General features: G+C 39.8%; 1 protein-coding gene across 1 annotated transcript; it reads left to right on the top strand.

The window, feature by feature from the left end:
- The first annotated feature begins 840 nt into the window (after positions 1-840).
- On the top strand, positions 841-9990 carry hs2st1b (heparan sulfate 2-O-sulfotransferase 1b). Its single transcript, XM_014973218.2, has 7 exons — positions 841-1448; positions 4469-4692; positions 6312-6397; positions 7743-7881; positions 7979-8076; positions 8271-8428; positions 9036-9990. Exons 1-7 carry the CDS (start codon positions 1325-1327, stop codon positions 9260-9262), a joined length of 1056 nt encoding a protein of 351 aa, XP_014828704.1. The 5' UTR covers positions 841-1324; the 3' UTR covers positions 9263-9990.
- The last annotated feature ends 10791 nt before the right edge of the window (positions 9991-20781 follow it).

The following is a 20781-nucleotide window of genomic DNA, read 5'->3' as shown; positions in this document are numbered from 1 at the left end:
TTCTAACAAATTCACATGGAATGAAATAACTTGGTTCATGTGTCAGAGCGAACAAAACTTCATTCATGAAACGCTGCCGCCATCTGCTGGGTAAACTGTGCATTACTGATCCCAGTTCACTGTTGAGGTTAGAGTCTTCAAGTCAAATAACCTAAAAGTTTTCTTGATGAAGCACGTTTAATATGCAAAGCAACACCACGTGTCTCCCATCAAGATTTAATGACATGATAAAAACAAATAAAAGTTAAAATGGAACGAAAACAATACAAAAAACTAAGATGCACAGGTGAGAAATAATGATATAAACAGTCAAACACTAACAAATGATTCAGTAATTTTCTCCTCAGTGTAAATACCCTAAATAAGTTTTTTTAAAATATTTTAAAAATGCTTAGAAGTTTTAATAGGAAGAATAGGGTGCATTGTTTTCACTACATTGGAGCCAGTGAGTTTGTGATAGCTTTGTAGAATCAGTGAATATGGATCACTGTTAGCTCACTGCTAATAAACATGAGAGAGATGAGTTATATGGTTACATTAATACAAATTTATTTGTTGTATGCAATCTGTCGGAAGATGATCCTGAACTATATGTCCAGCATAAAAACAATGTTTAACTTGATGGTAGCTTTGCAAATAGCCTCAACTTTGCCCAGCCTCTTCCAAGCATTTCCGTTACAGAAAAACATTTTCAATAAATATTTTGGTAAATTTATTCCATTAAATTATTAATCAACATGACTAAGGTTCTTTGGCTCAATCACAGTAACATTTCCATGGAAAGATTTAGCTTTCTTCTTGCTTAGAGGAACATATTGCTGTCCAGCAGGAGGCGGCATACAACTTTAATAGAGATAGCAGAAGAAGTAGTTTCTGCTCCGAGCTTGTAAGCTGCTGCATGTCACTGAGATAATAGTTTGGTTTTTATTTTAACGAAATTTATTTGAACTATCACAAACCATGTTGGGGATATCAGGACGGATTTTTCTGCGGTTGAACAAGACATGAAGTAGAATAAAAACGCCTCGTTTTTTAAAATATAAGGCTGGCACGAGCTCCCTGATGCTGGTTACCTTTAGCTCAGAGCTAGCCCGTGTTGGTTTGTTTTGCTAACAATGAGTTACAGTAACTGTTGTATTGTGTAGCTGCTCTCTTAGTTAGTCGCGCTCTGTGGTTTTTTGTTTTTAGTTGCAGAGGCCAGTAAAATAAAAGCGGCCTCGGCCGTGGAAAGCTACCAGCAGCAGAGACTCTTTGTTGGTGTTAGTGATTTAATGAACTCCTGAGCAGCTCGCCGTGTCCGCGGAATGGTTCACCTGCTTGTTCAATGGGGCTGCTGAGGAGCACGATGCCGCCTAAGATCCAGCTGCTCGCCGTCCTGGCGTTCGGAGTGGCCATGCTCTTGATAGAGAACCAGATCCAGAGACTGGACGAGTCAAGAGCCAAACTGGGTAAGAGATATCTCTGTTTGTTGCTCTGGATATGTAAGCAAGGCGTTCTATTATCATTATTATAAAAGTGACACTAAAAAGATACAAATCAAATCTTTTGTCTCTTTGGCTTTAAATCTGTCGCTGCACTGCCTCACTGAACAGAACATAGCCGTTATCAGAAAGGTTCCATTCAGTACTGCGACTGTACTGCTGAACAACACACAATAATTGGATCTAATTGGATTTTTAAATGGTACCACAATATATATGGATTATCTCCATGTATGCAATACTGGAAAAATAATTTTAGCAGCCATAGTAACTTAGGCTAAGTGAGCCTATGTTTCCTTAAGCTCACTTAAAGCAGGGATTGTGGCATTATTACTGTCACTGGATGTCTAACATGGTAATTAACATGGTAATCCATGTTAATGCTATTTTTGTCAAGAAAATGATGCTAAAATTGCCCAGCTGTTCTACAGGAACCTGAACTGTCATTTGAGATGAGGAGTTCTAGAGGTAGACTGTCGACGAGAGTTTTGGAGTCTTTGGACACTTAATAATTTCCTTTTATAGAATTATTATTTCTAAGGCTACATTTCCACAAGACTGCTGCCTGGAAACAGCTGGTATATTCTGATGTTTGAGGAAAAAGTTCCACATTTAGACACCTCGAGTCAGCTGTGGTTGTCATGCCAGGCCACTAGACGGTGCTGTGATCTTAGCATGTCATCAAATGTGCTGTTGACCGTTAGCTTCCACCTCATTGTAAACAGTCACCTGTCTCCCACATACAAAGTGCTCGTCCTATGTAACATAAATCAGAAGTTGTGTTAAACTGATCAGGCTAAGCAGCACAATCCTGCACAGAGCTGCGGGTTTATGCGTAAAATAAACCTTACAGCTGTGCTGTTAACCAGCATCTGGTCAGGAATAAAAGGTTACAGTTGGGGCGCTGCGGTGGCGCAGGTGTAAACAAATCCTAACCCAAAAGAAAACGTGTAATTGCAGGGAGAAGCCATGAGTCAGGCAGCCAAATGAAATGGTACAGAATACTTTTGAAAGCCTCTGTTTTTCGACATGTCGAATATTTCACTCATAAACGGATGTTTGGCTGCTTTTTTCTGATCCATAAACAGCTGAGTTCCATCATACAGGTGAAACTTCACTGAGCTTTGAAAGACCGAGTCAAAGCTCAGTGACTCGATCTGGATACACACACACATACACACACTCCTGTATTTGGCTTTCATTTCTTTCCACTGCAGTGGAGGGGAAGAGAAAAAATGAGAAAAAAGACTTTTAATTATGCCTCCTGTCAATATTCTCATCAAAACCTGAATTAGGTAAAAGTTGTTCTGTCTTTAGGAGCTGTGTTGTTTTTAATTAATTAAGGTTTGCAAACACACTGCGGTGACCTCATGTCAGGTTCTGTGTGGGAGGAAAGACCCCCATGTTCACAGCTCTGAGCGCTCCTCTGACAGCTGGAGACGTCCACACTTCTTCCAGCTGTTTGCTTATTAATCTACTGAGAAATAGAGATTTGAAATCTTTTGATATATTAATGAAAGTTTCTGCTTTGTTGCAGGTAAATTATGTGGCTGGTGTTTGTCCATGTTTCTCTCTTTTTACATTTCGCATATTGAGGTACCTGTGTGAAAGTGTCACCTTGTGTTAGTTCCTGAACAGAAAGTCCCAGGGAAGAGATTATTAGCTCTCAGTAGCGTAACTATTGGTTACCAGCTGGAGGTGGGGGCCCACATAAGTGATGGCAAAGAATCAGAGCTATTTTCACCAAAACTAGTGTTAGTCCCTCTGGGATCTTTTTTTTTTTTGTTTTTATTATTTTGTCTCATTATATCCCTTCCAGAATCTGCATATAGACGACATAATAATATGGACAAAATACTGTTTTATGTTTTTTAAGAATTTGTTTAGCATTACTTTTTTTTGTTACAGACTACAACTTGACGTCGAGTAAGGCTGGTGTAGTAGAAGTGAGAAATACTGCCACCTGCAGGTTGTAGCTTGCAGTCACTTAAACCCAATGTTTTTGAACATTTTTGCGCAAGATTTGCAATAAATTCACCATAATCAATTAGCGTGAAACATATGTTAGGATCTGTTGATTTTTGATGTGTTTTAATTTAGTGTCAGTCATTGTATATTGAGTAGCCTCATTTAATTTGGTCTTTTATTGAGGTTTTAGTTCATTCTGACTAAATCTAGTGTCAGATTTCATTAAATGTTAATCTGCCTCCCTAAAATATGAAACCTTTTACAGATCTGTGAGAAGAAGAAATATTTAATTAAAATGTTTATCCTTGGATGGAATAAAATGACAATTTTCTTTTCTCACACTGACACAGATTTAAATTTGTTACTGTATTTGGAAAAAAAAACATTATTTGAGTTTTTTTTTGTGGTTGAACAATCCTAAAAGCAATGTGAACTAGACACAACGTCCTCCATTAAAGACAACATTATTGAAACTGTTCCAATAGTGGAACAAAATCACATTCCAAGTTAATATTTATCATTTAAAACAACTAAAATGATCAGATGGAGAAAAAATGTTATATAAAAAGCAGAAAAAAGGAACATCTATGTATTCAGTAGCCTGTTGCTTCTAATGTATCATTTCTTTCACTTCTTCTGGTTAACCAGATTAGTTCTCACTGACTAGTTTTTGAACTTACCAAACTTGTCCACATGACTGAAACTAGACTTGAGCAGATTCCCAGCCCATTTTAATTTTTGTCTGAGTTGACAAAAATGTCAATATTTTTCACCAGAAGTCATTTCTGAGGCAAATCAATAAATGATAAAACATTTGCTTGCAAATGTCCATAAATATGTTTTGTTTTTTTTTTTTTTGGCAAATTTAGTCACCTTTGGCTTTGTATTAACCAAATACCACAATGAAAGTACTGTAGATTACTTTGTTTCGGCCAAAAGATCGGTAACCTCTGCAAACACAGCAGAAATGTCCACCGGTTTGTCAGTGATGTTGGGTTTGTTGCCTCTGTCCTCGGCAGAGCGGACCATGGCCAGACACGAGGTGGTGGAGGTGGAGCTGCGCCGCAGCGAGGACGGTGGCGGGTGGGAAGCCGACGACTCAGTGATCATCTACAACAGGGTTCCCAAGACGGCCAGCACCTCCTTCACCAACATCGCCTACGACCTCTGCAGCAGGAACCGCTTCCACGTGCTGCACATCAACACCACCAAAAACAACCCCGTCATGTCCTTGCAGGACCAGGTGAGAGCCTTCCCACTTCAAGTACATTGTTTCCTTGGTAACCGGTGAAGGGATGCGTCAAATGTTCAGATACGTTCATCCTGCTGGAGACGCTTTTAATTTCACATTACCATAAAATAATAGATTTTCATCTAAATAGACCAAAAACAACCCCTCGCATCTGCTCGTTTCCATGGTGATGCTAATCATATATTAATGAACAGAGCAAAGAGTGTTTTGCTGGCACCACAAACGCAGAGCTCATGACGAGCCTTTATGGCTCCAAATGCTGAAGGCAGAGATGTTACACTTTGAATAAAACACATGAGCTTTACCGAGTTTGAAACCTCTGAAAGCAGTTTATTACATGACAACACAAAGGATGTATGATAGTTTTATTTATTTTTTATTATTTTTGTCTTTGTGGTAAATAGAGAGCAGAAAAGCTCTTTAGTCTGCTCAGACCTGTTAATGAGAACAAAAAGCAGGGAAACGACTTGTTCTGCTTTGTAACTTTCTCACCTCAAACAGACAGATAATGTTTAGAACTTTTGCAATAAATCAAGTCATCTTATGATTATGACCAATGTTGCTTGTTCAACCTGTTGCATTGTTCACACAGCAAATGTGACCCAGACCCAGTTTTTATTTATATATATTTTTTGCTCATAAACTTTGTTTTTTAAATTACTTTGTCATGGCAGTCTGAAAAGAACAATTAAAATCTTTTCACCAAAGAAAAAAACGTAGATTTGTGCCACTTCCACATGTGGTACGAAATTAAATACATATCCAATAGTTTTTCATACCAAATCCGATTTTTGATTTTATTTATTTTTTCAAAAAAGAAATTGCAAATGACGGTAAATATGTTCAAAAACTTGCCTTTATTTCATTTGTCCTTTTTGGGAGTTGACCTGCATTCAAAGTCCAAATAAATACAAAGCTGTAAAAGATACTTGTACAACAGATGGCTCAGCCTGAACCACCGAGTGACGTGGTGGGAAAAAAATCCACATTTTCTTCATAAACAGAAAATTTACATCCAGTGAAAGAACATCTGTGTTTCCTGTGTAAACTCCTCGAGGCGATTAACTCTGAACTGTAACCAAGTTGCACCTTTACTTTGAAAGAAAACCGAACTTTGGACCACTGATATACAAACCAGTCTGTTTTCCATGAAGCTGTTCTTCCTGCTTGATCAGCCCCAGTGCTGCACTGTTGGGTCCATTCCATCACACGTTAATGAACGGACTGCATGGCTACACACCACTCACCTCTCCAGGTGTCTTGTTTTCATCTCCTCGCCGTGTTTGTCTGCTGCCTGCTGCATTGAGCACATAAAAGCTCCGCAGCTCCAGTATTGTTATACGTCTGGCTGCTGGTGCCAAGGTAATATCCTGTTTGCCCTCACACACTCTGTGAACACGGTCAAACTGAAATCCAGTCTGCGGTACATCACACCCCACCTTCCCTTCTGCTACCATTACATCAGGAACATGAAGAGGATTTTTTTACATCCAAATGTCTTAACCAACCAATCACACTTAAACTCCTGTGCAAAACGAACCAATATATGAAATATATTGTTTGTTTCTTTTTGTTGCTCAACAATGAAGTCCCATTATCTCCGCCTGCAGGTGCGCTTTGTTCGGAACGTCACCACATGGAGAGAGATGAAGCCTGGCTTCTACCACGGCCACGTCGCTTATCTGGACTTCTCCAAGTAAGACCCTTCATTTCCTGTAATACCATTAATATCCAGATAAGTTACACGCAGTTAGCAGAGCAGATAAAGAGAGGGGTCACATATTGATTGCCAGCTTGTGCTTTAGTGTTGATTAATAGCATTGTTGTCCTTATCTCCCCCTGACTCTATCGTCCCGCTGATCACGGGTAATTATTCTAATGGTCTAAGTGTTTCTCAGAGAGAGGGAGCGACCTTCTGTTGGCGTGCGTCGCAGGGATCTTGCCAACCGTTCACCGGTGGATGGTTACAATAACACAGAAGCAGTTCACAAGGACAGCGGCTTCACGCTCTGCTGCAGCTAAGCTGCTCTTAAGTACAGAATCTGCTTTTATGATTATGAAAAATATTTATCGTCATCGCAATATCAGTGTGCACTATACAAATAAACTTGATTGATTGATTGATTGATTGTGCCTTTTCTGCCGTTTGACTCTGTCCTACTGACTAAATATTACATTAAAATAAAAAATTACTTCAAATGTCATCAAATATATTGGCCAACAATTACTGCTCTCCAGTAATGAACATTTTGGCCACAAGGCATGTCAAAAATGCCTTACATCATGAAAACATGATAAACACATCATGCAGAAGCAGTAACAGACATTGCATTTTGCAGTTCCAGATTTGTGGTGGACAGAAGCTGAATGCTGCTTCTCCATGACCTCTCAGAAGACCGGAGTGATCTGGAAAGTTTATACAACAGCAGATCAGTGATTTATAAACTAACAGTATCTAAAAGTCTATTATCTGAGCTACTGGAGCCAGTAGAAGAACTTTAGGCAGACCCGTGAAGCTACTGTTGCAGGAATCAATGCGACTAAGTGCATGGATGAGTTTCTCTAAATCTTGCTTGGTCCTTTAATCCTGGAAATTTCAGGTGATAGAAGGTCAACTTTGTAACTGTCTTTATGTGTCTGAAGATTCAGGACTGAGTCCATCGCTACACCCAGATTTTGGGACTAATCTAGCTTTTAGCTGTCATAACTGAAGATGTGTGTTGATCATTCCTCTTTAGGTCCAAAGATGACAACTTCAGTATTGTTTCTGTTCCACTGGATCTGCTGTTATGGCACATCCATGATTTGATTTGTTTATCAGTCGAGTGTTTGTATGGGTCCAGAGTCACTTGGTGAGATCATAATGTAGAGCTGTGTATCATCTGAGTGGTAACTAATAGTAACTAATCTTATTTCTTGTTATAAATGAGCTCGTGGGAGCATGTTGATATTAAAAGAAGAGGTTCCCAGGATTGAACCTTGTGGTATCCCACCATGCTTAAAATACACACCGATAATGTCTGGTTTCTGTTTTCGTTTAGATACGGTGTGAAAGGTAAGCCAATGTACATAAATGTGGTGCGAGATCCAATAGAGCGCCTCGTGTCCTACTACTACTTCCTGCGCTTCGGAGACGACTACAGACCAGGCCTTCGACGGAGGAAACAGGGAGATAAGAAGGTCTGTGTTGCAACCAATCGCTTATTTTACACCCAATGTATGTCTTTTTTATTTTTATCTGGATCTACAATAACTGCTGACATCTGGTTTATTTCAGACCTTTGATGAATGTGTCTCATCAGGAGGGTCTGACTGTGCTCCTGAAAAGCTTTGGCTGCAGATCCCCTTCTTCTGTGGTCACCATTCAGAGTGCTGGTAGGTGGGCTGCCAAGGAGAATTGTCATTAAAGGCAATTTCGACTAGAGTTAGTGAAGTCAAAACTCTTTGATGCAGCTGACTTATAAAGCACAATATCCATACTGGTGTATAAACTACATGGGAATCGCTTGCCTTACTTGTACACGTCTAGTAAAGGTGATTATAGTCAGTCTGGGACATTTGGTGTGCAGGAATGCCGGCAGTAGATGGGCTCTGGAACAGGCCAAGTACAACCTGGTGAATGAGTATCTGTTGGTTGGAGTAACTGAAGAGCTGGAGGACTTCATCATGATCCTGGAGGCTGTTCTGCCACGCTTCTTCAAGGGAGCAACAGAACTCTACAGATCAGGTACCAGCAGAGGCAGAAGCAGATCTGCGGTTTCTCTCGTCATCCATGTGAACGTCATGCATTTGAGACTCTCAGTGATTCATTAGAACAATTAGATTACAAATTACAAAAATTGGGTGTACAGTTTTAGGACCTATTGTGCCTTCTTTGTAGCTAAAGCAGAGTTCTGTGTTTTTGCATTAGGCCTTATGGCTCAGTCCAGTCCCACTGTTTGATTGGTTGATTGGCTGCAGTGGCAGGTAAAGGAAGGATCTGTATCTACTGCTGTCAGTCCAAATGATGTCGGACTAATGGCGGCCAAAAAGAATCAAAAGTAGCATTTTTAGAAGTTGCAGTCAGAACAGTCACACTGGGGCTGTTAATGCCACTGACTTGTGACTAACGTCCGTGTCGCTGATGATGTTCGTTGCATAAATATTTTGGCCTACGAAAAGAACAGTTTAAACTAGGGATTTATTATCAGTATTGGCTGATGCTTGTCATTTCTTACCATTTAGCATTGGTCTGATAAGTCAATCTGGCTGATATTAAATACCTTTATGTTTTTGCATTGATTAGCTTGTGTGTGTTCAGAGAACTCCTCAAAACTTTCTTGTGTTGCTTTCAGGCAAAAAGTCCCATCTGAGGAAGACCACTGAGAAGAAGCCCCCCACCAAGGAAACCATCGCCAAGCTGCAGCAGTCAGACATCTGGAAAATCGAAAACGAGTTTTACGAGTTTGCCCTGGAACATTTCCAGTTCGTGCGCGCCCACGCCGTCCGGGAGAAGGACGGCGAACTGTACGTCCTGGCCCAGAGCTTCTTCTACGAAAAGATCTACCCGAAGCTGAGCTGAGAGCCGAGTTCTCAGCTCAGCTTATTCTGAGGTTATTCCACTGGATCTGCTGCAGACTGTTCCGTTAAAGGTCAAGCAGAAATACGTCAGGTTTTTCTTTAAACCATTTGCTGTTGAGAAAACTGAAACTTGGACTAAAAATCTACGCTGTGAAGAAAGTGCATCTCCTGAGACAGTTGCTTTAGCTGGTTAACAGGCAGCAAACTCAACCTAAACCAACCACTTAAAACTTGCTCTCAACTGTGACTACAGGAAAAAAACTAAACTTCTTCTGCTTTGAGTTCTTTCATGATTTCTCCACCAAAACTTGTTTACACATTCCTTTTGGTCAAAGCTGCATTTGTATATATTGTATCAACAAGTTGTAAACTCAATTATGGACCAAAAGGAGAGAAACGAGTGAACCACTGCATTGTTTTTGCTTCCCGACATTCTAATTTTGATCATGTTGAGATGGTTTTTAATTTTTAAACCTTTAACATATCCTGTCAGTGTTTTGTCACAGATGTAGTGCTGATTTTCATAGACCTGCTCTCTCTGAAGCTGGAGAGAAAAGTATTGATCAGATCAATGAACACAGTGTGGAAGTACAGGGTGATTTTAGCCAGACTCAGACTGATAGTGCCTTTATTGTAATATAACTCTTTTGTCCACTTGTGTGTGTTCTCACATTGATTCCCACTTCCTACACAAACATTCTGACAAAAAAAAAAAACATGACTACATAATGCTTGACTTCTGTGGTTCATTTAATGTCCAATGGAATAGTTTGACTTAATTTTGTACTGAAAAATACATCATAAAATAGACATAACCAGCTAAAATGTAAAGATTTTAAAGTGGGCAAGAAAAAAAACATGTTGAAATGCATACAGCTTATAATGCTTGTCATAAGTTAGCCGAACCTGTTTCTGCTACATGCTGCGTCAGCTGCCCACTTTAAAACCTTTATATATGTTTTTTTTTATTGCTGGTTATTGTGTCGTTCTGAAGCAGGTACCCGTTTCCCCGGCATTCTTTTTTTCCACTGAAGTTATGCACACCACTTTCCTCTTCATGAAAACTACACCTCCTGACTGCAGTTCTTGGATCAAATGCTAAAATCCCTGGAATCCAGCATTTCCAATTTACATTTCATTACCAGGGTTTACCAGAGCTTCCCATCCAGACAGATGGCTAACGTGCACTTAGCTTAATTGATATGTTTGGTTTATTTTGGGGTGTGGGAAACAAAGCAGGAGATTACTACTGCTAGATTGGATAAACAATATGCAGTTGTGCTAAATTGCCAACACCTATAGTTGGACATAATAAGCTTGAAGAAGCTGCTGTCCACGTGAACGTTATTTATCAACCATCTGCTGTTCTAGTTTTATAATTTTAGTCTGAAATAAACAGGGTTGTGTTCATATTCCAAGATACCAACATCATTTTGGCATGAGGCTTGACCACTCTTCTGAAATGGTCATTTGAGTGGTTTCTCTCCAGTAACATCAAGCCACAGTTGTTGGCACCGTTTTCTGCTTCAAGATCCGATCTTCGTGTCCCAACGAGTCTCTATGGCTCTTTGTAGCCCTGACCACTCAGAACAGTCAGGGGTAAAGGTTAGAGACTCATAACTTCAGCGTGATTCAGGGGGAAAAAACAACACAACTGTCGACCTAACTGAAAGTCAGAGTTCTACAGGTTAAAAGGTCAATCTGGTAAGGAAAACAGATTGGTTGTGAACTCCAGAAATCATGCCTGGTGGAATCTGTTGGTGCTAAAATCTTTTTCTTTCTTTCTGAAGTAATTCTTACAACTTCTCCTTGGGTCAACTCTTCCACACACTCAACCTTAAAAACTAAAGATACATAAATTCAAAATGAAAGAAAAAAACAATCTGCTTTTATGAAAAACATTCTACAAAAGCACGTTCAACCCAATAAGTTAACACACAATATAACAAAGTAACATTCATTGAAGTCGTCTTTAAGCTGTTAAAGTTTCATTCTATGCAACTCCAATTATTTTTCAGTGAACATAACTTTATACTTTAAAGGATTTGAATAAACTTTTGGAAATGTAAATCTACCTTTGATTGCATTAGTAGTAAAAAAAAATCTGAATACATATTCTTTAGCTTTTTTCAATTTAAATTTCTCACAGAAATAAGATTTTCAACAAAATCCAGGCTGGTTTGGATTACTTTTTTGTTCCCTTAATAAATTAAGTCATCATGTGAAAACTTCTTGTAGCTGATGATCTGAATCATTTAATTGTAACAGAAATAAAGGCAGACATCTGGAGGTGCCTGCTCTATGGCAGTGGACTGATAAGTTGAGGAGTTTTGCATCGTCTTGCGGTTCCCTTTCAGAGGACGGCGGAAGCGCTCAGACTCTTTTGGCTTCATAATTACAGAATAATTGCTTTGCTATATCTTCCTCAACAGGGAGTACTTACCCAGTGAAAGCGTGAAATAACCGACTGGGACGGGATGATCTGCTGAAGTCAGCTGTGTGAGCAGCTACTTCCTCCTTCTGACTGGTGGGTGGGTGGGTGAGGGCACCGTCTGTGGGGACCGAGCTCCAGTACGCTCCACCAGTCCACAGTCTGTTCTTGTGTCCACACAGACACGGGCAGATTAAAAGAAAAAAAAAAAGCCCCTCCCTATCCTCATTTGGTTGCTCTGTGGTCATGGGCAAAGGAGAGGCTTCCTGTCTCAGAAAATAGAACTCAATTAGCAGTTTTGCTGCAGGCATATTGGAACATTGTTTCATTAACGAGATGAATACAGTCTGATAATTACTTCATCTCAATTAAAAAAAAGCCCACACTCTATATTGATTGTGGCTGATGAGCTTGAAGGTTAATTAGGAACAGAATATTTCAAACATCCAGGCTGTTGCACAAGCTATTTATGATTTTTTTTTTTCTTTTTTTCCCTTTTTGCTTTAGTGTTGGGTTTAATGTCACGATAACATTTCTTGATCCTATTTTATCAGCAAAAGGCGCCAATAATCTGCTTCACCCTCAGCCCCCCATGAATCCAGCCCGAGGTAGAACTGCCGCCTGTCCACTAGAGGGAGCCGTGTCACCACAGGAAAGCACCACAGAGCAACTGGAAAACCCATCAGTGCACCTGTGCAAAACCAAATGGAGCAAACCAGCAGTGCATTACCATTAACAATACAAATGACACCATTAGACACACTTGGCTCTCGCAGGTCTATGATGTCTATAAATAGTTTCTCTTGGTCTTGGTCAATTTGTGCTGTGCTTGCATAATGACTATTCAGATGAATTCAGCATGTGTAAATAGTCTCCATTTAAAAAAAATTAAAAAATCTGTCCTGCATCAGTGTTTGATGAAAAAAGCTAATTTGTTTTGCTTTGCATCTAATTTTGAGACTTTGATGTTGTTGCTGCTGGATGCAAACTAATGACCTCTTTTTGTCAATTAGGTTCTTCTGCTGACCATAGGAGACCCAGCACAGATTTTTTTTCTTCCCCCTTCAGTTTGCTGACCTGAAAGCGGATTTCACTACTGCTCCATAAAACAAACAGAGCAGAGCAGAAGCTTGGCTGCCCCTCACCGGCACTGTGGACAGGACCTTCGAGGGCTTGGCCAAAGGGGGACCGTCATGTGTACTACTTTTGTGCATGTTTTATGTAAATTTATCATGATGAAATGGAAGGCAAAATTAAACCAGCGTGCAACGGGAACAGAGCCAGGAGAACGTCTGGTTACTTCAGCAGAGCTCGATTCAGAGCAAAAGACAGAAGCCGCCATCATCAAAATGTTACATTGCAGTAGAGTGTGTGTACACTTACATATTTAATATTTGATGTGAGAGAAATGTTGTGCCTTAATTAGTTCACACCAAGAACTAACAATGTCAGTGGCCAGGCTAGCGCTATACAAGCTAACGGCAACATTAATCAGACGTTTTATGGCTTTTACTATTAAACTGTTGGCTTTAGTTTAACATGCTGAATTTGAGGCAGCTCTACTCAACAAATAAGGCTAGGCTAGGCTAACGCTAACCAACAAGCTAACCACAACTTTAACATCAGTCCATATTAACCCTCAATATTTCAGTTAAGGCTTTTCAAACACAATGTTCAACCACTGAGGGAAAGAATTGATGCTTTGGTGCGTTGGACTGGATCGGGGAATGTAGATGTGGAGATCCCTTTAAAATGGCACTGAGCAGCAAGGTGATGTCAACACGAACACCAAAGGTCTTTCACAGCAGAAACCTCCCAGCTGGGAGCCCAAACGGCGAATAGGGAACTTGTGTTGGTCCAGCAGTTGCCTACACAGAGGTCCTGCTTGAATTAGATTTACTGGAGCAGATATGACATGTTTTTAAACCTGACACATTTTTTAAAAGAATATATTTTTTATATTTATCTTCTATATTTATTCCACTTTTTTAAAAATTAGACATTGTTTTTAAGCTTGAAAGACATTCCTATGAGCTTAGTTTAATACTCAGATTTGTATTTGCACAGGAAAATACTTTCCTGTTAAAGACTTTTTGCACCCAACGTGATAATAAACGTAGCTGCCGCTGCACATAGTTGTCAGCTAGCGTTGCCTAAAGCCATCATCATGACCACTTAACACAACTATTCACAAACTCCAACAGCTTTCCGACTCTGAACGGGAACTCGGTCGAGTTAGGGCTGACCTTCATTCCCAGATCAAAGTTTGAGCTTCTGAAGCACCAATAGTCAGATTTTCATTTCCTTCAGATGTTAACAATACTTTGAAGTCACATCTGTTTCCAGCAGTCATTTAAAGAAAGACTTTCTACATTCTCTGGGTGAAACCTGGTGATGGTTCCTAGCCTGTTATGTGAAGGCATTCTGTGTTCTCTAGGTAAAACACTGAAGCTCCTCCATAAGCTGTCTTGAAATACAACTAAGATTGAAATGTGGAAGGAAGTATAAAGTGTGGCACTGGTGGAAAAGTCTGGAGTCTGTAGTAATAAAACTTCTGCCTCTTATACCGATAAATATATCCAGAATGTATGAATGATGGCTGAGACACACTCCTCCTGAAGAAGCATTAATTTTCCTTACACTTTTTCACTTTTTCTTTTGTTCTGACAACAGAATGTAGTTTGTTTTATTGGGACTTTATGTGAAGAAAGAAATATGATACCTGATTTTTTTTTTATTGTTTGTGGACCAAATTATTAAAAGTGTTGTGTGAAGTTAATTGTAATCCATTTTAATCTGACATTGTAAATAAAAATCAGAACAAGCTATGACAGGTTTATGTAAAAAAAACAACAAAAAAAAACATAATCCAAGCAGTGAAAAATTGCTGCAAACATTTGACACCCAGTATGAAATTGTTTTTTTTTGTTTTTTTTTTTACAAAAGTGCCTGTAATCTTGACCTGTCTTCCCTTACCAAGCTGAATTATTAATATAATAAAATAATAATAATAATAATAATAATAATAATAATAATAATAATAATAATAATAATAATAATAATTTTCAACTTCTCAAATTGTTTTGTTTATTTATTTTGGATATTTAAAATGTTTTCCACCTTTAGACTTAAATTTAACTTCGGGACACGATTGTGTTTGCTGGTGCTGTTCATCCAATTTCAGTGGATTTTATAAATAAATTCAAAGAACAAAATCATTTGGGCACAATAGGAACAATTTGGGTATTAAAATAAATTTAGATTCTAGAATTGCATCCTGAGGATGGCAGCATGTTGGAGAAACTCTCCCTGAGCTCTGATTTGCTGTTTTTGTAGAAATTTTGGTCAGATTTTTGGAGGGGTTGAGGCATTGCATGTTCGAACAATTATTCCGTCTGGTTTGGGATGCTGAGCAGCTGGAAGGATTTTTGCTGTCACCATTTTATTATTATTATTATTATTATTATTATTATTATTATTATTATTATTATTATTATTATTGCCTTCAGACAGTGACAAATCGTGACAAAAAAACATTTTTACAACTGGAAACAGCTGATTGGCATCTCAGAAGCTCAGCATGTTTCCTGAACTACGACCCCAAACCTCGAGCTTCACAGCTGCAGGACCAAAGAGACAGAAGAAGGAAGTTCACACCATCTCTTCCATCGGTCATAACGGTCAAGGACCATATCCCCGACTCCAACATCTCTCTGCCCAGCTTCCAACTACACAACCAGACAGAGATTTAAAGAGGAGAGACAAAAGCCAAGGAGGTGGATAAGAAGTGCTAACCAGCAATTGATGGAGTCATCCAGAACATGTTTCAGTGAAATACCAATATCATGTCATGTCACAGTCTTCGTTGCAAGGCTGACCATCGAAGATCTTTCCATCTTCACAACAACTCTTTGAACATACTTGGATGATAAGTTACAATATTTTATTTCCCTTTGAGATGATTGAAGTATTTTTGAGCAGGGAATGAAACCCTCAGCTGAAGTGGCCAAACTGAACCTAATTTGCAGAATTTCGAAGTTGCAAGTAATGACTAAAGAAGATACTGTTCACTCTGTAAGGTCAATGAATGCCTGAAAACGTGTCACACAATTATAATCCTGAAGGTTTTATTTTTCTTTCTGTTTTTTTCCTCTTTGTTTGAACAGCAATCCAGGCAAAACACACTATAAGTCAAACAATGTCAGGAAGTTAATACTCTACAACTCTTTTACAGACCATTTAAAAAAGATATTGGCAAGATGAAGTCCGGAGATTTAATTAGCATTACATCCATCCCTTACATCAAGCAGTACACCATGTAATACATAATGGACAATATGAGCCTGTGAGCACAACAGGGAGGCTGACCCCATACAGGAAACTCTCTGATACTCTTAATTAGATTGCTGCATTGTAGTTTGACCTTGGTGGAAGACACTCTACACTCTTCTGTCTCTCCCTCTGTTCCATCCTTTCCCTCCTGCTCTGCGCCTCTCTCTCTCTCTCTCTCTCTCTCTCTCTCTCTCTCTCTCTCTCTCTCTCTCACTCACTCTCGGTTTGTGCTGGCAGACTGAGAGAACATAGCGGAGCATGGGCATTTTCTCCTGGAGGGTAGGAGAGAAATGCAATCAGCAATTCAATCGTGGCCATTGTGTAGCAGTGCTGATGAGCTTTGCAGAGTAGATAATGGATTAAATTATTTATCTTCCCCCCTCCTCCCTCCTCCCTCCCGCCCCTCCTCCCCGGCGCTCATTGTTGCCTCCTCTTTGTGCCGCTACGGCGCTACACAGACGTAGGTTGAAGGCCTGGATCACTCGCTGCCTTTCATAGATCTAATTTTTCTAATTAGCGCTTGAATGCAGAGCGGTCTCTCCACCCTTTTTGCCTCCCGCCCCCGCCGCTCATTGTCGATATACGTTCCGCGAGGTGAGCGCGCGAGCCTATCAGCGGCCGATTCGGCGCCAGAGAATACCGCGGTACCGCTTACCGCCGTCACTCCTCCCTCCGCTCCTCTCCTCTCTCTGCGAGGCTAAATGAGCCTAATAATGACCTAATCAAGGACAGTTTCTTTAAATGGAGCAATTAGACTGCAGCAGATGTGCCGCGCACTCGCCGATCCAGGATCAGGAATACTGACCAACATGTCAAGTCCTCAAGCTGTTTTCAATTAGGCGCCGAAGGGAGAAAAATAGACACCTCCATGTATGATGATGATTATGTTTATGATATCTCCCTCCCCTTCTATCAGTGATACGTAAGTCCATGGAGCTGGATATTTGTGTATCTTTAAAACTAGGTCAAATGGTACTGTTATTAGACAAAGTGACTGGTTGGTACCGTCTTCTGGTTTTAGCCCCACTTTAGTTCTCCAGAACCAGAACCAAACATGGAAAAACAGCATTCAGGTTCTATGCTCCACTAGTCGGGAACAAACTTCCAGAAAACTGCAAACCTGCTGAAACACCGAGTTCCTTTAAATCAAGGCTAAAAACCCACCGGTTCAGGGTTGAGTCTGATTAATGATAACTGGGACATTGATCCACGTGTTTGATAAATATTTTCATGATGAGTTTAATGAAGGCATTTGACAAATTCCAATGTTTATTGGTTAGTGTTTTTATAGTACTGAACTGCCTCGTTGCTGAAAGATGCTAAACTTAGCCTGATTTTAGTAAAGGAGATGATTTTGGATCCAACAAATAAATAACCCAAGACTTCTAAAGAAAGCAACTTTTTACTCAAGGCAAAAGTATTCACATCCTGTCAACTTTTTTACATTTGGGCATGACAGCAAAGAAAGCATAATACAGACTGTGAACTGAATTTAGGTTTGAACTTTGACAGGGTCATTTTAGCATGAGGATATTGAACTGCAGCTATGGCTTTGTGTTCCAAGATGGAATATTAGGGCAATACAAATATAAAAAAAATTAAACTACGAGAAAAAAGTCATTTCATTACAAGAATAAACCCATAAAGGAAAGGTCATAATATGAGAATAAAGTCATAATACCACTACTGTTAGTACTATTACTATCATGAGATAGGCCCCTGGTTCAGGGGCCCCTCATTCAGGGTGTTGTTATTTTTTAATCACGGTGTTTTGCATCTAAGCCAAAAAGTTCAACTTTGACCTCATCTAACCAGATCACCTTCTTCCACATGTTCGCTGTATCACCACTGTGTGTTCTCCTGTAACAGATTTGTGGATCACATAACTAACAGTTGTCCTGCCAGCAGATTCACCAACCTGACCTGAGGATCTCTGCAGAGCATCATAACAACTGTCCCAAAGTAAAGGAAAAATCAAGAGCAAAAATCCTTCCAGCTGCACAGCATTCAAAACCAGAGGGAATTATTATCCACAAAAAGCAACACTTCAACCAAAAAAATGAACAAATGTCTACAGAATTAACAAATCAGCTAACGTCAACATACTGACACCATAAATGGCACTATTCCAGAGAAGCAACATACTTTATTCTGTTTAGAAAATAAATTGAAAACCATGCAGTTTACTATTTTATATGGTTCTGTCACATATAATATCAGTGAAAAGCATTGAAATTGATGTTATGTTATGATCCCTTGTTTTTCGCGGGGGTTGCTTTCCGAAAATAACCCGCGATAAGTGAAATCCGCGAAGTAGTTACCTTTAGTTTTTATAATTATTATACAGCATAATTAAATTCTCTACATTAAAACCAAAGAACAAAACCTGTTTTCAGATCAGCAGTGTTCATCAATCGAGCCTTAAATAACGTTATTGGCACACAGATAGAGAAGGAGCTTGAAGACTGCTGAGCCAATCAGGACGCAGAACACAATGTACTGTCAAAAAAACAGCACAAAAAAAATCCGCGAAGCAGCGAGACCGCGAAAGGTGAACCACAATATAGCGAGGGATCACTGTATAAATGATACACAAACATTCACACATCCACACACATACAAGTGGTGGGTGTTGATCAAAATTTTTGATTAATTTCAGTCTCTTTAAATAATTAACTGCATTAAAATTGAAAACTATATCATGAGAAAATGAGAAACATTTTTAAATTCAAAATCCCTTTGGATGTTGAGATTAGCGTTAGCTACTTCTGCGCTGAGATACTATTTTAGATTGGAATCGCTTCACTGATAGGCTAACTCCTTTGAGTACAACTTGCAAACAGAGGTCTTTTCCAGCGTCCAATCAGATCGTTCTTTGAAGCCAAACTTAATCTCCAGAGGGCCAAGAGAAGCTACTTTGTCGTTCATTGCTGTTTGCAGATGTCGCTTGTGCGTCAGATTTACATGCATACCAGAAACACGCAAATACAAAGGTTCCAATCTGAATGTTGTATGGAAAAAAAAAGATTCATTGCAGTAAAATCTATGTAATTACTCGACATCAAGGCGTTAGAATCCCAACCCTAGAGTGTGTTAGGGAATACTGGTTGTCATATTACAGCCCTACTGCTGTTACTAACAGCATATGTGCATTAGTCTTGGCAAACATGCAACCAGGAAAATCCATCCTTCCTCTGCCGACATCAGCCCTGTGTGCCACGGCTCACATAATCCCCCCTCCTCCCCTTCCCACTTTTTCTTCTTCTTTTTTTTAACAGTGTTGACAGATGATGATGCAACTGTTTTGTGGCCGTGGAACGGCAAAACAAAAAACCGGCCACCAGCGTCTGAGGAGCGAACAGCAGCAAATACAAACTCTCCCCTCCTTTATTCCTGTTGTGGCTGGCAGAGGCTAGCATGCGCTGGAAGTTCCAGAGCAATGAGGCCTGCTTGTGTTACATACTTTCATGGGCCGCCTCCCTGACAACTGGCAACAAAGGATCCATTGAGCAGAGGCAGCGAAGAGGGGCTTTGATGGGTAATCTGCATGCGATTGTAGAGGGGAAACTGGAGCTGGGTTAAAGGAAACAGGTGCAACTCATTACAATATCCCCCAGTTCTCTTTACGGCTGGATTTCCTCCTGCTTTCCTTCACCAGCCCCCCCTCACTCCTCCACTTTTCTTTCATTTGCTTTATCGCCTCTGTTTTTTTCTTATTGGTACAATTCCCTCCTTGCACATACAGCGCATGCAGCCTTCATTCAATCCATACTCGCAGGTCAGACATCAAAGTTGGGAGTAACAAGCCATTTTAATTTGGGGACCTTGCACCACACGTGTTACAGCTTTACTCTTTGCACGTCAGCACAGTACCATGCGACCGACTGAAATCGCCTCCTCTCTTCGTCAAAGTTTCTGTCTTTTGGAAGACGTTCAGCAGTCTGCGGCGCAAAAATAATGGAAATGTAGAAGGTTTGAAATGCGCCAGGCTCGTGGTACGCTTGATATGGTTTCCAGTATTTCGATTATTAGGCTTTATTTCAGAGGTCTAATGCTCAAGAGGTCAGTCTGTGTGGCCACTGTGGGGTATAAATATAAAAGATGATCCCTCCATGGTGAGAGACGTTTGTTTTTTTGCATCTCGTTCTGAGAGCGTAGTTTGAGAAGAAGCGAGTGGCCAAAACCCACACAAATAAATCACAAAAAATAAGCAGCTCATTGTATAAAAGACTATTAGGTTTGGCTGTGGAGTTCTGAAAAATCATAAGCAGATTCCCCCCGCCCCCCTTTGTGTAGATTAATAAACAGATTCTAGGTTTCGACAGCACAGAAGCAGGGACTAGCATGTTCAATCGCTGATCCTGGTGTTACACAACTGATCACTTTGTTGATGATTTAGCAACTGATGGGAATTCTGTTGAGCTCTGGAGTTCACTGTGTGCCAGAAAGAGCCGGAGGACACTTTGGATGGTAACGCAGCTTTTTTTCACTCGTATCTTTCTCCTATTGGGCTTTATTGTATCAGATGCTGTGTGCTAACGGTTTGTAATACTGAGTATTACTGAGTACTGAGCTGCCAAAACAAGGCAGCTTTGTTTTTTTTTTGTCTTTGCTCATTTTTAATTTACATGTCCTCTACATGACCTCTAATCAAGGAGTGGTGGAGAGACGCTAAGAAAATGGAAAAAATAAAATTACGAGAATAAATAATCAAAAAATTATGAGAATAACATTGAAAAAATATGAGAATAAAGTCA

The sequence above is a fragment of the Poecilia mexicana genome, unplaced genomic scaffold (genome assembly GCF_051168715.1).
Source record: "Poecilia mexicana isolate PSO_F unplaced genomic scaffold, ASM5116871v1 scaffold_4, whole genome shotgun sequence".
Taxonomy (NCBI): Eukaryota; Metazoa; Chordata; class Actinopteri; order Cyprinodontiformes; family Poeciliidae; genus Poecilia; species Poecilia mexicana.
This window is presented reverse-complemented; position numbering and strand designations above follow the sequence as displayed.

Coding starts and splice junctions, on each gene's coding strand:
- hs2st1b (XM_014973218.2), top strand. CDS start 1,325: ATGGGGCTGCTGAGGAGCACGATGCCGCCTAAGATCCAGCTGCTCGCC. Junction 6,398..7,742: donor GCTTATCTGGACTTCTCCAA/GTAAGACCCTTC, acceptor GTTTTCGTTTAG/ATACGGTGTGAAAGGTAAGC. Junction 8,077..8,270: donor GGTCACCATTCAGAGTGCTG/GTAGGTGGGCTG, acceptor TTTGGTGTGCAG/GAATGCCGGCAGTAGATGGG.